The sequence below is a fragment of the Ammospiza caudacuta genome, chromosome 2, assembly GCF_027887145.1.
Source record: "Ammospiza caudacuta isolate bAmmCau1 chromosome 2, bAmmCau1.pri, whole genome shotgun sequence".
In the NCBI taxonomy this organism is placed as follows: Eukaryota; Metazoa; Chordata; class Aves; order Passeriformes; family Passerellidae; genus Ammospiza; species Ammospiza caudacuta.
This window is the reverse complement of record NC_080594.1, coordinates 117,855,055-117,870,956: the sequence shown is the minus strand read 5'-3', so window position 1 is coordinate 117,870,956 and position 15,902 is coordinate 117,855,055. Positions and strand designations below refer to the sequence as shown.

The 15,902-nt window shown below is 39.3% G+C and overlaps 1 protein-coding gene across 2 annotated transcripts in view; it reads right to left on the bottom strand.

Moving 5' to 3' along the window:
* Positions 1-15,902, bottom strand: part of DSCAM (DS cell adhesion molecule) — a 403,090-nt gene that overhangs the window by 82,780 nt on the left and 304,408 nt on the right. For both annotated transcript variants that reach the window (XM_058825080.1, XM_058825079.1), the window contains exons 16-18: positions 10,844-11,084; positions 9,037-9,183; positions 7,101-7,256 (exon numbers count right to left, since the gene is read on the bottom strand). In XM_058825080.1, the coding sequence (XP_058681063.1) occupies positions 7,101-7,256; positions 9,037-9,183; positions 10,844-11,084 (544 nt within the window). The remainder of the gene's footprint in view (positions 1-7,100; positions 7,257-9,036; positions 9,184-10,843; positions 11,085-15,902) is intronic.

Sequence of the window (15,902 nt, the reverse complement as noted above, 5' to 3'; positions counted from 1 at the left end):
ATTTCCTGAAAAATAACACCTTGTGTCAAAATATTTGAAAATATATTTTAAAAACTGTGAAAATATATAATTTGAAAGATATAATAGCACTGTGTGTGCTCAATATTTATGTCAAATTATTAAAATAGATAAGTTGTATTGATAATTGCTATGTGGGTTATTAAAGTCAAAATGAAACAATTTTCTGGACTTTGTTCTCTACAGAACTACTGCTTTGTGAGGAATCTGATATTTTTGTCTGTTTTCAAGTAAAACTACCAAAATATTAAAATTTCTAGTGCAATTACCATCGCAAATGCTTGACCAGCTTTACTTTCACAGAAAACAGTTACTGTGCAGCAGAGGTACAAAATCCCTTGTCCTGATATTTGTAGATAAATTCTGAATCTTTGTTCTACCTCAACTAAGCAAGCAGATATTATGCTGCTACAGAGCTTTGCCCATAAAGAGAAGTCAGCCATCCTGGGATCTAAATTTGCTCATCTTTTGTGTAAAAACAATGTGAGGAGACCCTCAATTTTATATCTGCATAGGTGGTCCTGGAATATGTGAGAAAATTGACAGGCACCACTCAGTGCAACTTCTGTGAATTTGCATTTTCTATTTATAATGTGCTGAGAGAGCTAATTAGGCATCAAGTGAGAATGTCATGATGATAATTGCATGCAAACCCAGCCCCTCACTGCAAAGGGGCTAATTCAGTTAGCAGCTCTATCCAATGCAGAGTAAATATTGATGCTTGACAGCATCCAACTTGTTATTTATACCCAGCTCATTAGAAATGCTATTTGCTCCTGCTGCTGAGAAGTGAAAGCTGGCTCTCCAGGGTAATTACCTAACCCACAGGAGGATTCCTTTATGGATAGCAATGTTTTCTGGAAATCACTGCAAATAGATGGATGAGGTTAATGCAATTTATTGTTAAATTAGGGTGTGATTTATAGGGACAGGTTCTGATGGTAATTGGTCATGGCTGCCGAGTGTTGAGGGATTAACTCAGAATTCCTCTGGCATTTTCCTCTCATTGGGCCTATGTGGGAAACATTCCTTGGCATTGCCGTGTTGCTGTTTGGTGTGAGACCAGCAGAAAGAGGGGCCAGAAAGAAACTCAGGAAGACATTTAATAAAATTTTCAACCCAAGGACCACTCCACCTCACTGGGTTGGAGTCATGCAGCAGTTTTTGCAGTGTTGGCAAAACTATTCTGAATACTCATTTTTTAGTCCTCTTTTTGCTGCACTGCTGGGCTGCGCACATGAAAACTCTGTGTCACTCCACTGTGTGTGTGGAAGTGTTTACATTTCCTTGGCAGGAATCCTGCAGAATCTCTTCTGGTGCTCCACAGATCCCATTGTTCTCTGTCCAGAGGGTAAAGATATTGGTCAAACCCATCCCCTGGACCTCATAACAGCAATCTCAGCATCAGCTGAAGCATTTGTTACTAAACTGGGTTCCTTGGGCATCTGGAGAAGTTGTGGTCGGGTGTGCCATTCACATTCTCTGGACGATTCCTTCGCCCAGGGCTTTTCTCCTGGGAAGCTGAAAGGCAGAGAAGCCTCAGAGAAAAGGAAAACAATTCTTATCTCATTTGCTTCTCCTGTGTTGTGCTCACATGTGGAATGTGTGTGGAGATTGTTTACCCACAGGTGATTGTTTCATTGGATTCTGGTGTGAGTTGTTTTCACTCTTTGGCCAATCAGGGCCAGGCTGTGTCAGGACTCTGGAAAGAGTCACCAGTTTTCATTATTATCTTTTTAGCATTCAGTAAGTATCTTTTCTGTATTCTTTACTATAGTATATTATTCTTTAATATAATATAGTATAATAAAGTAATAAATTAGCCTTCTGAGAACATGGAGTCAGATTCATCATTCTCTTCCCTGGAGTGGACATGCATTTTCAATAGTTGGGGAATGTGGTGCCTGCCTGATCCTGGAGAGGAAAATCCCGAGCCTTGCCAAGCAAACTAAAGGTATTTTCCCTCATTGCCATTGCATCCCCAGCCTTTCAGGCTTCAGTCATTACAAGCCAGCAGTATCAGGAGACCAGAGCTGCCTTATTGAATTCTCCCTGGACCTTTATTCAGCACACTGACTCCCACAGCTCCCAGAAATACAAACTGAATTTGCACAATGCCATAGATCCCTTTTTCTTTTTTCCCATAATCACCGGGGCTAAAACTATGGTGAAAAGCTGAGGATTGCTTCTAAACAACTTTGCAGCCTTCCAGGGAGCAGATGTGGCAAATTTAAGATCAAAGATGGCCTCATTCTCCAGCTAGCAAGGCTTTGAAAAACACGGAAATAGCATCCTGCTTTCATGTGGAGGAGAACACTTTGTATTCCTGACAGTGCAAGTGAAATGCTAAAGCAGAGCAGGCAATTATCCTGATACGACAGGGCTGGGAACCAGCATTTAGATGTGCCAGATAATGGGGAGGAGCTCCAGGAACTTTCTCATTCTCCTTTTCATAAGCAGAGAGATTATCACCATTTTTCTTCACAGTACCGAGCAGCAGGGAGGCAAATGCACAGACTGTGGTGCATTTAAAGAGTGATCTGGAAAATAAATCAGAAATCTGAGCCTTGTTCTGTAACAGGGTTTTAATTCTGCAGGACACGGGACTATTCCATTGCTGGCTGCACTTAGAAAAACCAAAATAAACTCAACTCCTGACTGCTGCCGGTTTGTTCATGTACATATTCCACCTACAATGCAGGTCTATGCCAGCCAAAACACATCAACATGTGAATTTACTCTGAACTGGCCTCTTATTAAGCACCCCACTTCTATTAAATCCTGCCAGTTTCCCAAGGGGAACATTTGCTATTCTGTGCCTTTTGCTTTTTAGTAAAAAAGATAAAATTGGAGATCTTTACCACTAGAAAAAAAAGCGCTTTAAGGGGTCATCAAGGGAAATTTTTCATCCCAGAGCCCAGTCACCCTCATCAACTGAACAAACCCAAGCAGAGCTCTGCTCCAAGGAGTACTGATCATGCACCTGGCTGGATTTCTGCTTACTCATTTCAGAATGAAGGTAAAGCTTGCCAGATGCTGTCTGTGCCTCTCATGCCCATGGTGAGGAAGCTTGGTACCCAGGAAGAGGAAGGAGAGGAAGGAAAATCTCTTTGGATTCAGCAGAGTGGGGCTGGCAGAGGGATTTGTGATTATTTTCCCTTCCTTCCTGCTGCAGTTTTTGCCTGGCTCTGAATGCCAGAGAGCTGGAAGCACAGCACTGCTGCTGAAATCCTCCTGTGGCACTGCCAGCCCAGATGCCACTCTGACAGACACCCAGAGCAAATTCCCAGCTGCAGGAACCTTTCCTGGCATGGCGGCTCTGGGTCTGTGTCCTCCCAAGGTCAGGGCACTGCTGCCAGCCAAGGTGCTGTGTCACATTCCAGGCTTGGTCAGGCAGCAAATTCCTTATTTCAACCATAGTTTGCTCATGTTGCATTTGCAGCATAGGAGCAGAGAGGGAGTCTGTGACACACACTCCCTCTTGCTGCAAAACGGAGAAGCCTTTCAAACTGCATTTTGATCACAGCAGGGGAAAGAATTGGAAGAGCTACTTTAATTTTTAATGGTTTATTAAAGCAAGTCTCCAGGTGAAGAGGATGAGCAGCTTATTAGAAACTGTAAAGTGGAAAAGGTAAGGGACAAAACCAGAATGAATTTTTAAAAATTCGACATTTCTTCTAGGATTATTTTTTCTACCAGGAGGAATTCAAAAAAGAGCAGTATTTTTTCTGAAGTCAGCTTTCAAGAAAGGAGGAGGGAGAAAGCTAGATAAACCCCCTAAATATGATCACATTGAAAGGAAAGCTCATTTCTTGAAAGCTCCTTTCCTATTATTTGCTTGAGTTGTTCCCATTTCCTTTGCTGATCAGCAGCAGTGTCTGACCTCTGGTGTCTAAAATCAGTATCAAACATTACAAAAAATCAAAGTATCAAGACATTCCATCCAGGATTCACCTGCTGGGTTACCCTTAGAGATATCAAGCCTGCTGAAGAAATTCTGGGTTGATGTCTTTAACTGAACACCAACAGAGAAGTCACAGGAGGCCCCAGCTGGGTTTTCCAGCAGCAGTGGAAAATGCTGCACCATTGATTTTACAATGAAAAGTTTCCTCTCATGTAAAAAAATGAAAAAAAAGAGAAAGGAAATTATGATCACATATGGCCTCATAGCAATAATGATGTGGAGGGCTTGGCAGCCACTTTAAAATACCCCAGATTTCCAGATTTTATTAGAGGAGGGTGGAATATCTTGTTGTCATCATTTTAGCCAGAGAAGGTCTGGGAGCAGAGATAGAAAGTTTCCAGTTCTAAGCTCTGTTAGGATTCCAATTAATTTATTTCACATGCCAAAGAAATGCTTAAACTCACTTCAGGGCAGAATTTTTTAAGTGCACTGGAATAAGTCCTACTGAAAAATCCTCTACAGAATATTTTCTTTAGAAAATGACAGTGGAAATGTCCCTTTCTCTGTGGAATGGGGCACCTGTTTGGTGCACAGTTTGCCAATGTAAATGCTCTTTTCCTCTTTAACTTCCATACCCTTCAGGATGTTTAGATCCAGGATTTTGGGTTTGGTTTATGCTTAACTGCAGGTCTCTGTACATTCCACTCAAAACCTTTCCTGCCCTTAGTAAAAGTTGTGAAGCTGAAGCTGAATATTAAATCACTGTATTTTCTGGAACACCTTTCCATTTAGTTTCCTAGACAAAAGATTTAATGAATGCAACCACTGAGAGGCATCAGAAAATCTCTGGAAAGTTTCATCAGGCTGTCCCAGGGTGAGTTATTGCTGAGCTACAGGAGGAGTAAAGGTGAGAGATGAGCTTTGCACGGCTCCAAACACAGTCTGAGCAATGTGCTCCCCTCTCCAGGGCCTGTCTGATCCCAGGGATGGAGACAGCAAAAGAGCCACCACCAAGAACTGGGATGAGCAAATGAGGCTGGGCTAGGGGGAAGAAAAGAACACAAAGATGAAGGAGCTGATGGAGGACATAGAGGAGGAGGAGATGAAGGAGAAGAAGGAGAAAGAGGAGGAGGAGGAGGAAGAGGAGGAGGAGAAGGGGAAGGGGAAGAAGGAGAAGGAGAAGGAGAAGGAGAAGGAGAAGGAGAAGGAGAAGGAGAAGGAGAAGGAGAAGGAGAAGGAGAAGGAGAAGGAGAAGGAGAAGGAAGAGAAGGAGGATAAGGAGAAGAAATGTTTGAGGCTTCTGACATGAACCAGATATCCCAGCCTGTCCCCAAGCTCCTGGAGCAGTGTGGGACATTACTCCTGGCTCCTGGTGGATTAAATCCCACTCCCAAGGCTCAGGGCTGAGAGCCTTTGTGTTCAGAGAAAATTCAGGTTTGCTATGCTGGGATCTACTTGACAAAAAGTACCTTGAAAATGCAGCATGTGTTTTACAGTTCTCTTACATTTTATATTTTATATCTTTTCTCATGGAAATAAATCCATCTACTTCCAAGCACTAGGTGTCCCAAGAGTATCTGAGTCAGGACCTGGTTGCTCCGAAGTAACTTTTAAAGGACTTTAGGCTGATATCAGAATGTTCAGTGTTTGAAACACAAAAGTCTAGAGCTGAGCAATTTTCATTTACTGCATCCTCTGGATATAGCTACAGCTGGAACCAGGTGACCTTACAATGTATGGAAATTTTAGTATGAGTCCCTTAATATTTCATTGGAAAAAAATTACTAACTTTATTCACATAATTTTTACTGGGGAAAAAAGCACAGAATTCATCACGTCAGTTAATTTACTGAACCTGCTCTCTTGTCACTTTTGTAAGTCTTATTACAAATAAAAAATTGGCATGTATATTCATATATTCATGAGTGACCAATAAAGTGAATGTACAAGAAAGGAAAATCCATTGACTAATTTCCTTGAAAACATATTGTATAACTCACATGAGAATTTAAAAATTAAACATTATTCAAGTAACCTCATTGAGAGGACTGTGGGCATTTTTATTGGTACCATAAAAAGTCTTGATCCAGTTTTTCAAAAGCATTTAGGGGATCAAAAACTACATTTGTACATCTCATTGTATTTTCAAGGCATTAAAACAGGTTAGGGACAAAACCTCCCCTGAATTTGGAATTTTAGTGCTCCAGAAATAGATCAGTGCATGGCATCCTACTGAGGCAATCTGAAGTGATTATAACAGTTACAGTTACAATAAAGTGATTATGGAATCTCATGTGTCAGTGTCTGTGTATGATTAAAAGTTTCTTAAACTTTCAGCATTAGGAATTGAATTTTCCATGCTTTGGTCTAGGAAAAAATGGTAAGCCATTTTTGTTCTTTATTTTGCTTTTGAGGGAAGAGGTATTTGGAGGATTTATATATATATGTATATACAGGTGTGTGTGTGTGTGTGTGTATATATATATATAAAAAAAATATATATATATATATCTGTATATATAGTGAAAAAATATTTGTAGTGGGATCTAAGTAATAAAAGATAGTTTCAGAACAGTCTCTCCTCCTTTCCCCATTTTCATAGAATATCAGAATGGTTTGGAAAGGACCTTAAAGCTCATCCAGTGCCACCCCTGCCATGGCAGGGACACCTCCCACTGTCCCAGGCTGCTCCAGCCCCAGTGTCCAACCTGGCCTTGGGCACTGCCAGGGATCCAGGGGTGGAATTCCATCCCAGCCCTGCCCACCCTGCCAGGGAACAATTCCTCATTGCCAAGATCCCATCTAATACTACTCTCTGTTAGTCTGAAGCCATTCCCCATTGTCCTGTCACTCCAGTTCCTTGTGAATATTCTGTTTCCATCTTTCTTCTCAGCTCCTCCAGGCCCTGCAAGGCCACCCTGAGCTGAGCCCAAAGCTTCTCCAGTGCAGGTGAGCAATGCCAGCTGTGCCAGCCTTTCCTGCCAGCAGAGCTGCTCCATCCCTCTGCCCATCCTGGAGCCTCCTCTGGGCTCTGCAGCAGCTCCAGCTCCTCCCTGCGCTGGGCCCAGGGCTGAGTTCTCAATCTCTGCATGCCTGAGACACGTTTTTACATAAAATATGTGCCTGAGACAAACAGACATTTCCTGAAGTGGGAATGGAAGGTGCTTTCACTCCTTACCATCCTCCTTAGTGCGGGTGAAAATCTGCTCGCTCCTCACTCCATCCCCAGCCCGGGTGAAAGCCAACACCTGGATGCTGTAGTTGGTGTATTTTTCCAAACCATCCAGCTCCAGGGATGGCTGGGTAGTAGTGACATTCTTTATCTCTCCCAGCTCTATAAAATAAAATGAAATAAAAAGGAAGTGGAGTTATTGCCAAGTTCACTCTTCTTCCAGATGTTGATACCTGCTGTGGAAATCTTGGGTGTCCCAGACAAGGAATGCTTCATTATTGCAGAACAGCAATGAATTTTAATGAATTACAATTAATTCACTTAAGTCCTGACCTCTTACCACTTGAAGCAGACCCCATTTTTCATTTCAAACTCTTTTTTTTGTTGCAATTAAAAAAAAAATATATGATGAAGAGAATTGAAGAAATTCTACAAGTAATGAGATTTTTCATAAAGAACAGATAACAAGGAGAGATGATTGTGAAACATCCCCTAAAGAAAAAAAATGAGAACATTGGTTATCTTTATAAAGATTTTCTGGTTATGAGAAAGACCATTTATCATAAGGAAAATGAAAAAAATGTCCCCTTTATTTTAAAATATGCAGCAAGTGGTGCTGCAAAGCACTTGATAGCAGCAATAGTGGCTTACAATAGATTTAAACACAGTAAAATCAGATTTACTTGCAGAAAGATGATGCACTTCATATTAATCTTTTTTTTTTTTTTTTGAAGCAAGCTAAGAAGTACAACCCATATGGCAAAAAGAAAAAAAAAAAAGCTTTACACATATTTAGGACAGCAAATAAAGTTGAATAAATCAAGAAAATCCAGTTTTAAGCATGGCATGAACATCATCTTTTTCATCATGTTGTGAGACATCACATAGGAGCTTAGATGTGATAATATCCACACAGGATCTGATCCAAAACTACAGGCATCACTGTAAACATTTAATTTTATGCCCTACATGTTTACATTTTTTCTGTATGCTTCTCATACATTTTTAATCTTTGTTTTTAAAGGATTTGGTTGATTTCCAAATATTTTTGAGGCTACCATAACCAGCAGGGACAATGGGCCTCTGAGTCCTATTTCCACTCTAAATTCCCCTTTCCACACTAAGAGAGGCCAGGATTGGCACAATTGCAGGTTAGAGTGAACTGTGGTTCTGCTGATGAATGGAAAGAAGGGAGGCAGCTGTGAAAAATCCACAGGGCAAGTAGGAATAAAGTCATGTGCATCTCAAACCTACTAATTTGTTTAATTTACAAAAAAGGGCCATACATGGAATTATCATCACGCAATAAAGTGCAGATTAGGAAAGCATCACAATTCTCCTTTGATTCTTTCACTCAGTCTCTGCTCTGGAGCCTATTTCCCCAAGAATTATGCTAAGAGTACAAAAACACAATAGGAAAAGCTGCCATGGAAATAACAAGCTTTTCCCAGAGACATTTCCTTCTTTTGCTCTCAGAAAAAAAAAAATCCTATCTTTTTTCCTCAGGAGAGGAAATGCATCCTATGAAAAAATAAGTGATAGTATATCGACTAGGCAAAGAGATAACCAACCAAATTATAGTGAAAATCAGGTTTGGGCTGGTTTGTTCTAGATCCATGTCACCATTCTTAAAAAAAACCCACAAAAGTCCATTAAAAAAACCTCAGAAGTCCATTCTGGACTCTGTACCTGAGGTGAAATTTGCTCAAGTTGTGTTGGGCACCATGACAGTTTTGCAAACCCATGGTGGGAGCCTTCCCTGAGGTTCCTCCAGGCAGCTTTACTGTTCTGTTCAGCCTCTAGGAAAACCTGCTCCCTCACAGGTAGACAAAGTTTTCTCTAAACCAAGAAGAAACGAGAGTAAAATGCCTTCACACCAGAGAGAAAATGATATAAAGGCTACATACAGCTTTTTGCTTGGTAATAGGTTGGTGTTTCTCACCTCCATCCAAGAGGTTGGCCCAGTAGATAACCCTGAATCCCTGCAGGATCCCATTCAGGGTTTCCTTTGCCAGTGTTGACCAGGAAATGGAGATGGTTTCTGGGGACGTGGCAGTGGCTTGCACATTCCCTGGAGGGCAACTGGGCACTGCAATAAGAGATTCACCATTTTAACACAATGAAAGCAACTCAATATTCATATTTTAGCTAACCTTTATTTTCCCCTCCATCCCACCACACAATATTTAATTACCATTACACATTTTAACAATACAAATCCTTTATTCTTGCTGCATCCACATGTTTCTGCAAGTGCAGTGGTTTTCCCTGGAATGACTTTTGATGTATTGTTTCCCTACTTGCTGACTTGTCTTTTAATTGGCTTTTTGTTGCTTCGTTTGAAATATAATTGTGTTCTGACACTGCAATGTGTAGAACATTCTGTAAGCAATTTAAGTATATTTTTAAAGTTTGCAGCCAAATTTGCATTTTTTGGACAATTCTGATGTCCCTTTAATTTGGTGGAGGGAGAAAAAAATGGGCAAATCTTAAAAAAAAAATAGGAAAAAATGGTCATAATATATTTTTGCTGATATTTTAAAAAGTGGGAAAAATCAAATCTAGGCATTTTCTGTTGGCCATTTAGTGTCAAATCAATACAGCAGTACTAGTAACTGGCATTGCTTTTAAAGCTTGTGGCATCTTTAATTCTAAGAGGGACCCAAAATTGAGTGACAACCAAAAAAATTTCCAAGAAAAGCAAGCATGCTGGATTCTGAAGGAAAAAAAAAATCCCTTTTATTATAGTATAAAATATATATCTGTGTGAGCATGCTGCCTTTTGAGGTCTTGCAACAAGCTGAGCCTAGAAACATTTAGAGTAAAAAAAGCTATCAGTCTTTCATGAATAGCCTGCCTCAAAATGTGTGGCTCTTGAGGATTTTAGATGTGTGAGATTCTATTTTGTTGATGTAGAAGTCAGATTCCAAGCTGGCACTGGTTTCAGGACACTGTTGTTGATTTACAGCAGGTGAAAATCTGTCTTGCATGGTCTTTAGGATTATTATTTGTGTTTATACTCCTCTAAAATACCGAACTCTTTGTTTTGGATATGGGATCATTCTCTTTTTCCACTAGAGGACTCCCTCTCATTGTTTGAGAAGTACTTTTTATGCAGTTAGGAAAAAAAAATCTATATTGTTCCTTGGATTAGAGAGGGTGAATTTTGCCTAAAACGGCAATGATTTTTCTGTCACTGGATATCCTTGAAAAAACACACATCTCTCTTAAGATATAAGACAGTGCAGTACAAGAGCTCTGGTTACACAGCAGATTCATCTGGAAACAGCAGTAATCCAACAAAAAATACAATATTGCTTCACCTTTCAGTTTCACTTCTCAAAACTATGATGAGATCACTCTGGAGTAACAACGAGATCACAACAATTGCAAATATGTCAACACCAGAGCATTTGGGTTCTTAGTGAAACTTTTGGTCTCAGTTAACATCATTCACAGAAGGATTTATCACATTAGTAGAGTTATTTTTATTTACCTGGTAAAATAAATTCACCCTTGCAATGAAAATCAGACAAGCTCATTGAGCAAGCACCTGTCTACCTAGACTGGTCTTTTATCATCCCTACTTTCATCAGCACTAATCAAACAAGAAATGCAACAAGATAAAAAGATTAATAAATAAGAAAATGAGAATAAGAATAAAAAAGAGAAAATAAAATAATAAAATTAAGAAAAAGAAGAATAAAATTAACAATAAGTCCCATGAGAGTTGTTTGCCAAGGACCCACCGTCCTCAAGAGTTGTGGTGATGATTTCCTGAGAAGAAGGTCCGATCCCAGCCCGGTTACAGGCCTGCACCACCATGCCATACTGGGTGAATTTTTTCAGGTTATTCAGGGTATAAACCTCACTGTCCCCCGTGGTGTCAATGCTGATGATGTTGAACTGGAAATTTCCCCCCGCGCTGTACTCCCGATATCCGATCTGGTACCCACGGATGATTCCATTCTGCAAGTGCTTCTTTGGAGCCTGAACAGAAAATGGAAAGTTACGCATAAAGTGCACACACTCAAAGTCAAGCTGGTTCCCCTAAAATTATTGGAAAAAAAAAAGAAGTTTAATTTTAATTTTTTTCCTACTGAATGCAAGTCAATTTGTAAGCAACAATTCAGAACTAGGTCCTACACCACCATGCCATACTGGGTGAATTTTTTCAGGTTAGTGAGGTTTATACTCTGAATGTCTCCTGTGGTGTCAATGTTGATGATGTTGAGCTAACTGGAAATTTCCCCCCATGCTGTACTCTCAATATCCTATCTGGTACCCACAGATGATTCCATTCTGCAAGTGCTTCTTTGGAGCCTGAACAGAAAATGGAAAGTTATACATGAAGTGCACATATACAAAGTCAAGTTTCCCTTAAACTCACTGAAAAAAAGTTTAACTTTTTTTTTCCCTACTGAATGCAAGTCAATTTGTAGGCAACAATTCAGAACTATGTCCTACACCACCATGCCATACTGGGTGAATTTTTTCAGGTTATTCAGGGTATAAACGTCACTGTCCCCTGTGGTGTCAGTGCTGATGATGTTGAAATGGAAATTTCCCCCTGCACTGTACTCCTGATAAGCACCTATCTGGTACCCACATATGATTCCATTCTGCAAGTGCTTCTTTGGAGCCTGAGCAGAAAAGGGAAAGTTACACATTAAATGTACATATCCAAAGTCAAGTTGTTTCTCCTAAAATCATTAAACAAAAAGTTTAATTGTTGTTTTTTTTCCTACTGAATGCAAGTCAACTTGTAGGCAACAATTCAGAAATATGTCCTGCACCACCATGCCATACTGGGTAAATTTTTTCAGGTTATTCATATGAAACAGCAACTTTTTTCAATCCTATAAATTTCAGGTGTGTCTTTTTCAAACCTGTGCTGAAAGACCTTAAAATGGTTCATGCACAGAAAAATCCAATACAGAGACACTTTTGAATGTGACTTTAGGATGTTTTGTTCTCTTTTCAGGTGAACCTATCCAAGCTGATTTGATAAGGGTATATTTGCATTCCAGGCCACCATTCACTACTAATTGTTTTTTCCAGCAGCTCCCACCATTCACTGGACCTTTAGGAAGGAATTTATTGATCTGTGCAAGGCAGTCACAGGAGTTTATCCAGTCCCATGCATTAGGAAGATTTTATTCTGTGCTTTGAAATATGCTTCTGTTCATTCAATGTGTAGTGTGGAAAGATGATTAGATAATGAGTGCTGAAGGCAACAATGATTTGGGAAGCAGGGATTTGCATACTGAATAGCTGCAATGTATCTGGCATTCAGGGACATGGACAGCACAAAATGGTTGGCCATAATTATGTGCCACGTTTCTCAGTGCAAGGTTCCCTGCTCCTGACTATTGGAAATCATTTGTGTGCTCTGCAATATAAAATGTGATCCAGTGCAAAGCAGAAATTTTCAGCTCAGGGAAAAAGCCTGTCATTGACAGCAATACCCACAAAAAATTATATTTAAATAGTAATGGACTAATTTCCATAAATGATGATGTTCCTGCCTGCTCTTCTATCTATACAAGGCATAATCAGTATATATATTTTAAGTATATATATTTTATTATATGTATTTTTATATGCATTTTAAGGCAGTTTTTAATCCAGGAGCAAAAATCTCTTTGCAATCGTCCAAACCTCTTTCAAGCTCCCAACAGACGCCCTCAAGCTCATCAGTCCCACTGGCCCACAAAAAAGGTCTTTGTGATGCAGTTTATCAGCAACAGGTGGGAGTGGCAGAAGCAGCAACTTCTGTTGTTTCTACATCCCATTAAATCTCCTGAGGAACAGATTCTCAAGAAAAACACTCATTTCTGCCACAGGATCTGCCTGTTTTGGGGAGTTTATACTCCACTGAAGGTAATAAAACCAGGGTGAGGTTTGCCTTTCATCCACTACCATCAAAACCCTTGCTCTGCAACCCCCTCTCAAATTTAAAATGTGTGTCACTGTATGCAACTGACTGAATAATCTCTTCATACTTTTTTTTCTACCTCTTGCCTGAGAAACAGACTCAGAACTTGAAGTGATTATATAATTTCAATTCCCACTGTATCACTTTAATCAGATGTTGATCAAATCAGCAGATTCAGATCTTGAGAACCCTGTAAGTCACACGTCAGGGATAAGGATTGTGTTTTGGTAATCTAAGAGTATAAAGTGTGTCCTGTTTGAATATTTCTCTGGGTTTTTTGGTCAAAAACTCCCCAAATGCTTTAGAAACATACCTGTCATTTTATTATCAGAGCCCTTTGTAAGTGTGTTACATATTCTGGATAATTCCATGGCTTTGTGATATTTGAGTGTTTGCAGAAGGAGGAACCTTTAAGCTGCGGTAGGGAACTAAGGTCAGATTTTTGTTGTTTGAGTTCAGATAAATTCATAGAATCACTGAATGGTTTGGGTTAGAAGGGACCCCAAAGCCCATCCAGAGCCACCCCTGCCATGGCAGGGACACCTCCCACTGTCCTAGGGTGCTCTAACCCCAATGTCCAACCTGGCCTTGGGTAGAAAATTGAGTGAAACAACTTAGTGTTCTTGGGGAAAAATATTGTGAACCTTGTTCTATGTCAGTAGCCATAGAACATTATGAAAAAGTAAGTTTCAGTCCATACACTTTCTGCTTTTCTCACAGAATTCAATACTTTAAAACAGGGTATCAATGACTTTTGTAAAGTATGACATTCTGTAGTTTTGTGTGTGTGTAAATAGGAATAAAGAGGAAAAGGAAAACTCTCCATGTCTAAATTTACCTAATGTAAAGTACTGCATGAAAAAATGAATATTTTCATGCTCTTTTCTAAATGAGCATCCTGTTTAATTCCCATCATCTCTGCACCAGTTGAAACTACCAAAAAGTGCTGAGTTTTATTTACCAGCTCAGTCTGAAACCCGAAGTCTTATGTGGACACACAGATATTGGATTAAACAAATCACAGTCCAACACAACTTTGCTTAACTGGGATTTTCTAAGAGTGGACAAAGACAAAACTTTAAATGAAGATTTACAGCTGCAGCAAGCTGCAGAAATGGGATTTCATACAAGATGAAAGATAATCAATGTGGTATTCCCTGCTCCTTTTGCTGTTATTGACACTGTGTTTTAATAAAGTTTGCCAGCTTTAAATATAACCATGGTTTGCACCACAAGCCTGTTTGTTCAATGTCATCACAGCCTTTCATGGCTAAAGCTCCACGTGCCTCCAAAATAAAAACTACCAAGGTCAGGCTCTTTTCTTCTCTTTTGGCTTCCATGACAACATAGGATTGATTTCTTCTTTATTCTTAATTACATTTTATGAGACATTCAATCAGTGCCTTCTGCACAACACTGTAGGGACCTACCCAAAAGTTAGGATTCAGCATGGAACCAAACTGGATTATGTCTGTGGGACCATCTTAAAGCTCCTTTTTGAGTAATGAAACAAAACTGCTCTGACCTGGAGAAAACTGCAGTAAGTCAAGGGAAGTAAAGTGGCTCGCTCCTGGTTTGGGACTTCTCAGTAGGGAAAAGAAGATTTTTAAATCAGCTTAGAAGCTGTCAGTCAGGAAATAACTCTTCAAGTAAAGGTAGGACTACACAAGCTCTAACCCTGCACAGTGACTTCACCTTAAACTCATCTCAAACTGTGAAAATCCATCTCTCCGTTCAGCTCATGAGACCAGGCTAATGAAGTATGAACTAAATATATAATTCATTTCTTGAATATTTGTGAATGTTTGTTATATTACATACTGAACTTTGCTTGACAAGAATTCTCAAACCGAAGTCCAAACACAATCTTGAGAACACAACCCCAGCACCTCATTTGATATCCTCCAACATCAGACAACATCCAGAGCCCAGGACACATTCAGTTGTACTTGAAGTGTCCTTGAAGTACAGATTAAACTATATTTTAGGGAGTTATTGAAATGTAGGGGTGGGAATTCTGTTTGTCCTGTAGCTGCCTGTTCAAATCTATCAAATTTAATGGCAGAACTTCACAAACAGCAGCTATGAATTCCAGCAATGGGCCAGTGGTGCCCATCTTCTCTTGCTACTTTTAAAAACATTCCCCAAAGTGAACTTCTTAAAAAAGCAAACAAAGCCTTTCAATTCAGGCAGAGAAGCTTGAAGATTATAGTTGATTTGATCAGACAGTCACAGTTAAGTGGTTTTAAAAAGGAAAAAAAAACTATTAAGAATTTATTTTAGTTGTTGAGAATCACTGTGCACCCCTGCACGGCTTCAAAAACTACTTTGTTTGCTCTACTGACTTTGTGTTGGATTTAAATTCATGTCTTTAAGTTCATTCCTGTGAACTTTTGGTTTTGGAAACCATTTGGTTTATACTGATATAAATTTATTGGTTTATACTGATATAAATTTAAGATGTGGACAAGATCCAAGCATCAGCATTGCAGATTCAGAAGAGGTTCTGAACCTGCCTTTTAACTAACAGGCTTAAACCTACAACATATTCATTCTTGTGCAATAAATAACCAATCACTCATAGTTATTTGGTTAATAAGCAGAACCTCACTGCTCCTGACTTTCTGAGTAATCCATATATTAGGACAAAAGCCACATCACCCACATTTGCAGGAGTAATTAACATCAATATAGAAATTAATCATTATTATTGTGCCATTTCAGCTCTTAACATTACATATTTAAGAAATGTGAATATATGGAATTATTAACACAATATACAAGCAGTATATATAATAAAACCATTTAAAACATGGTTTAAGTATCTCTGATATCATACCAAAGCATTTAAAACTTTCTGTTATTGTCAA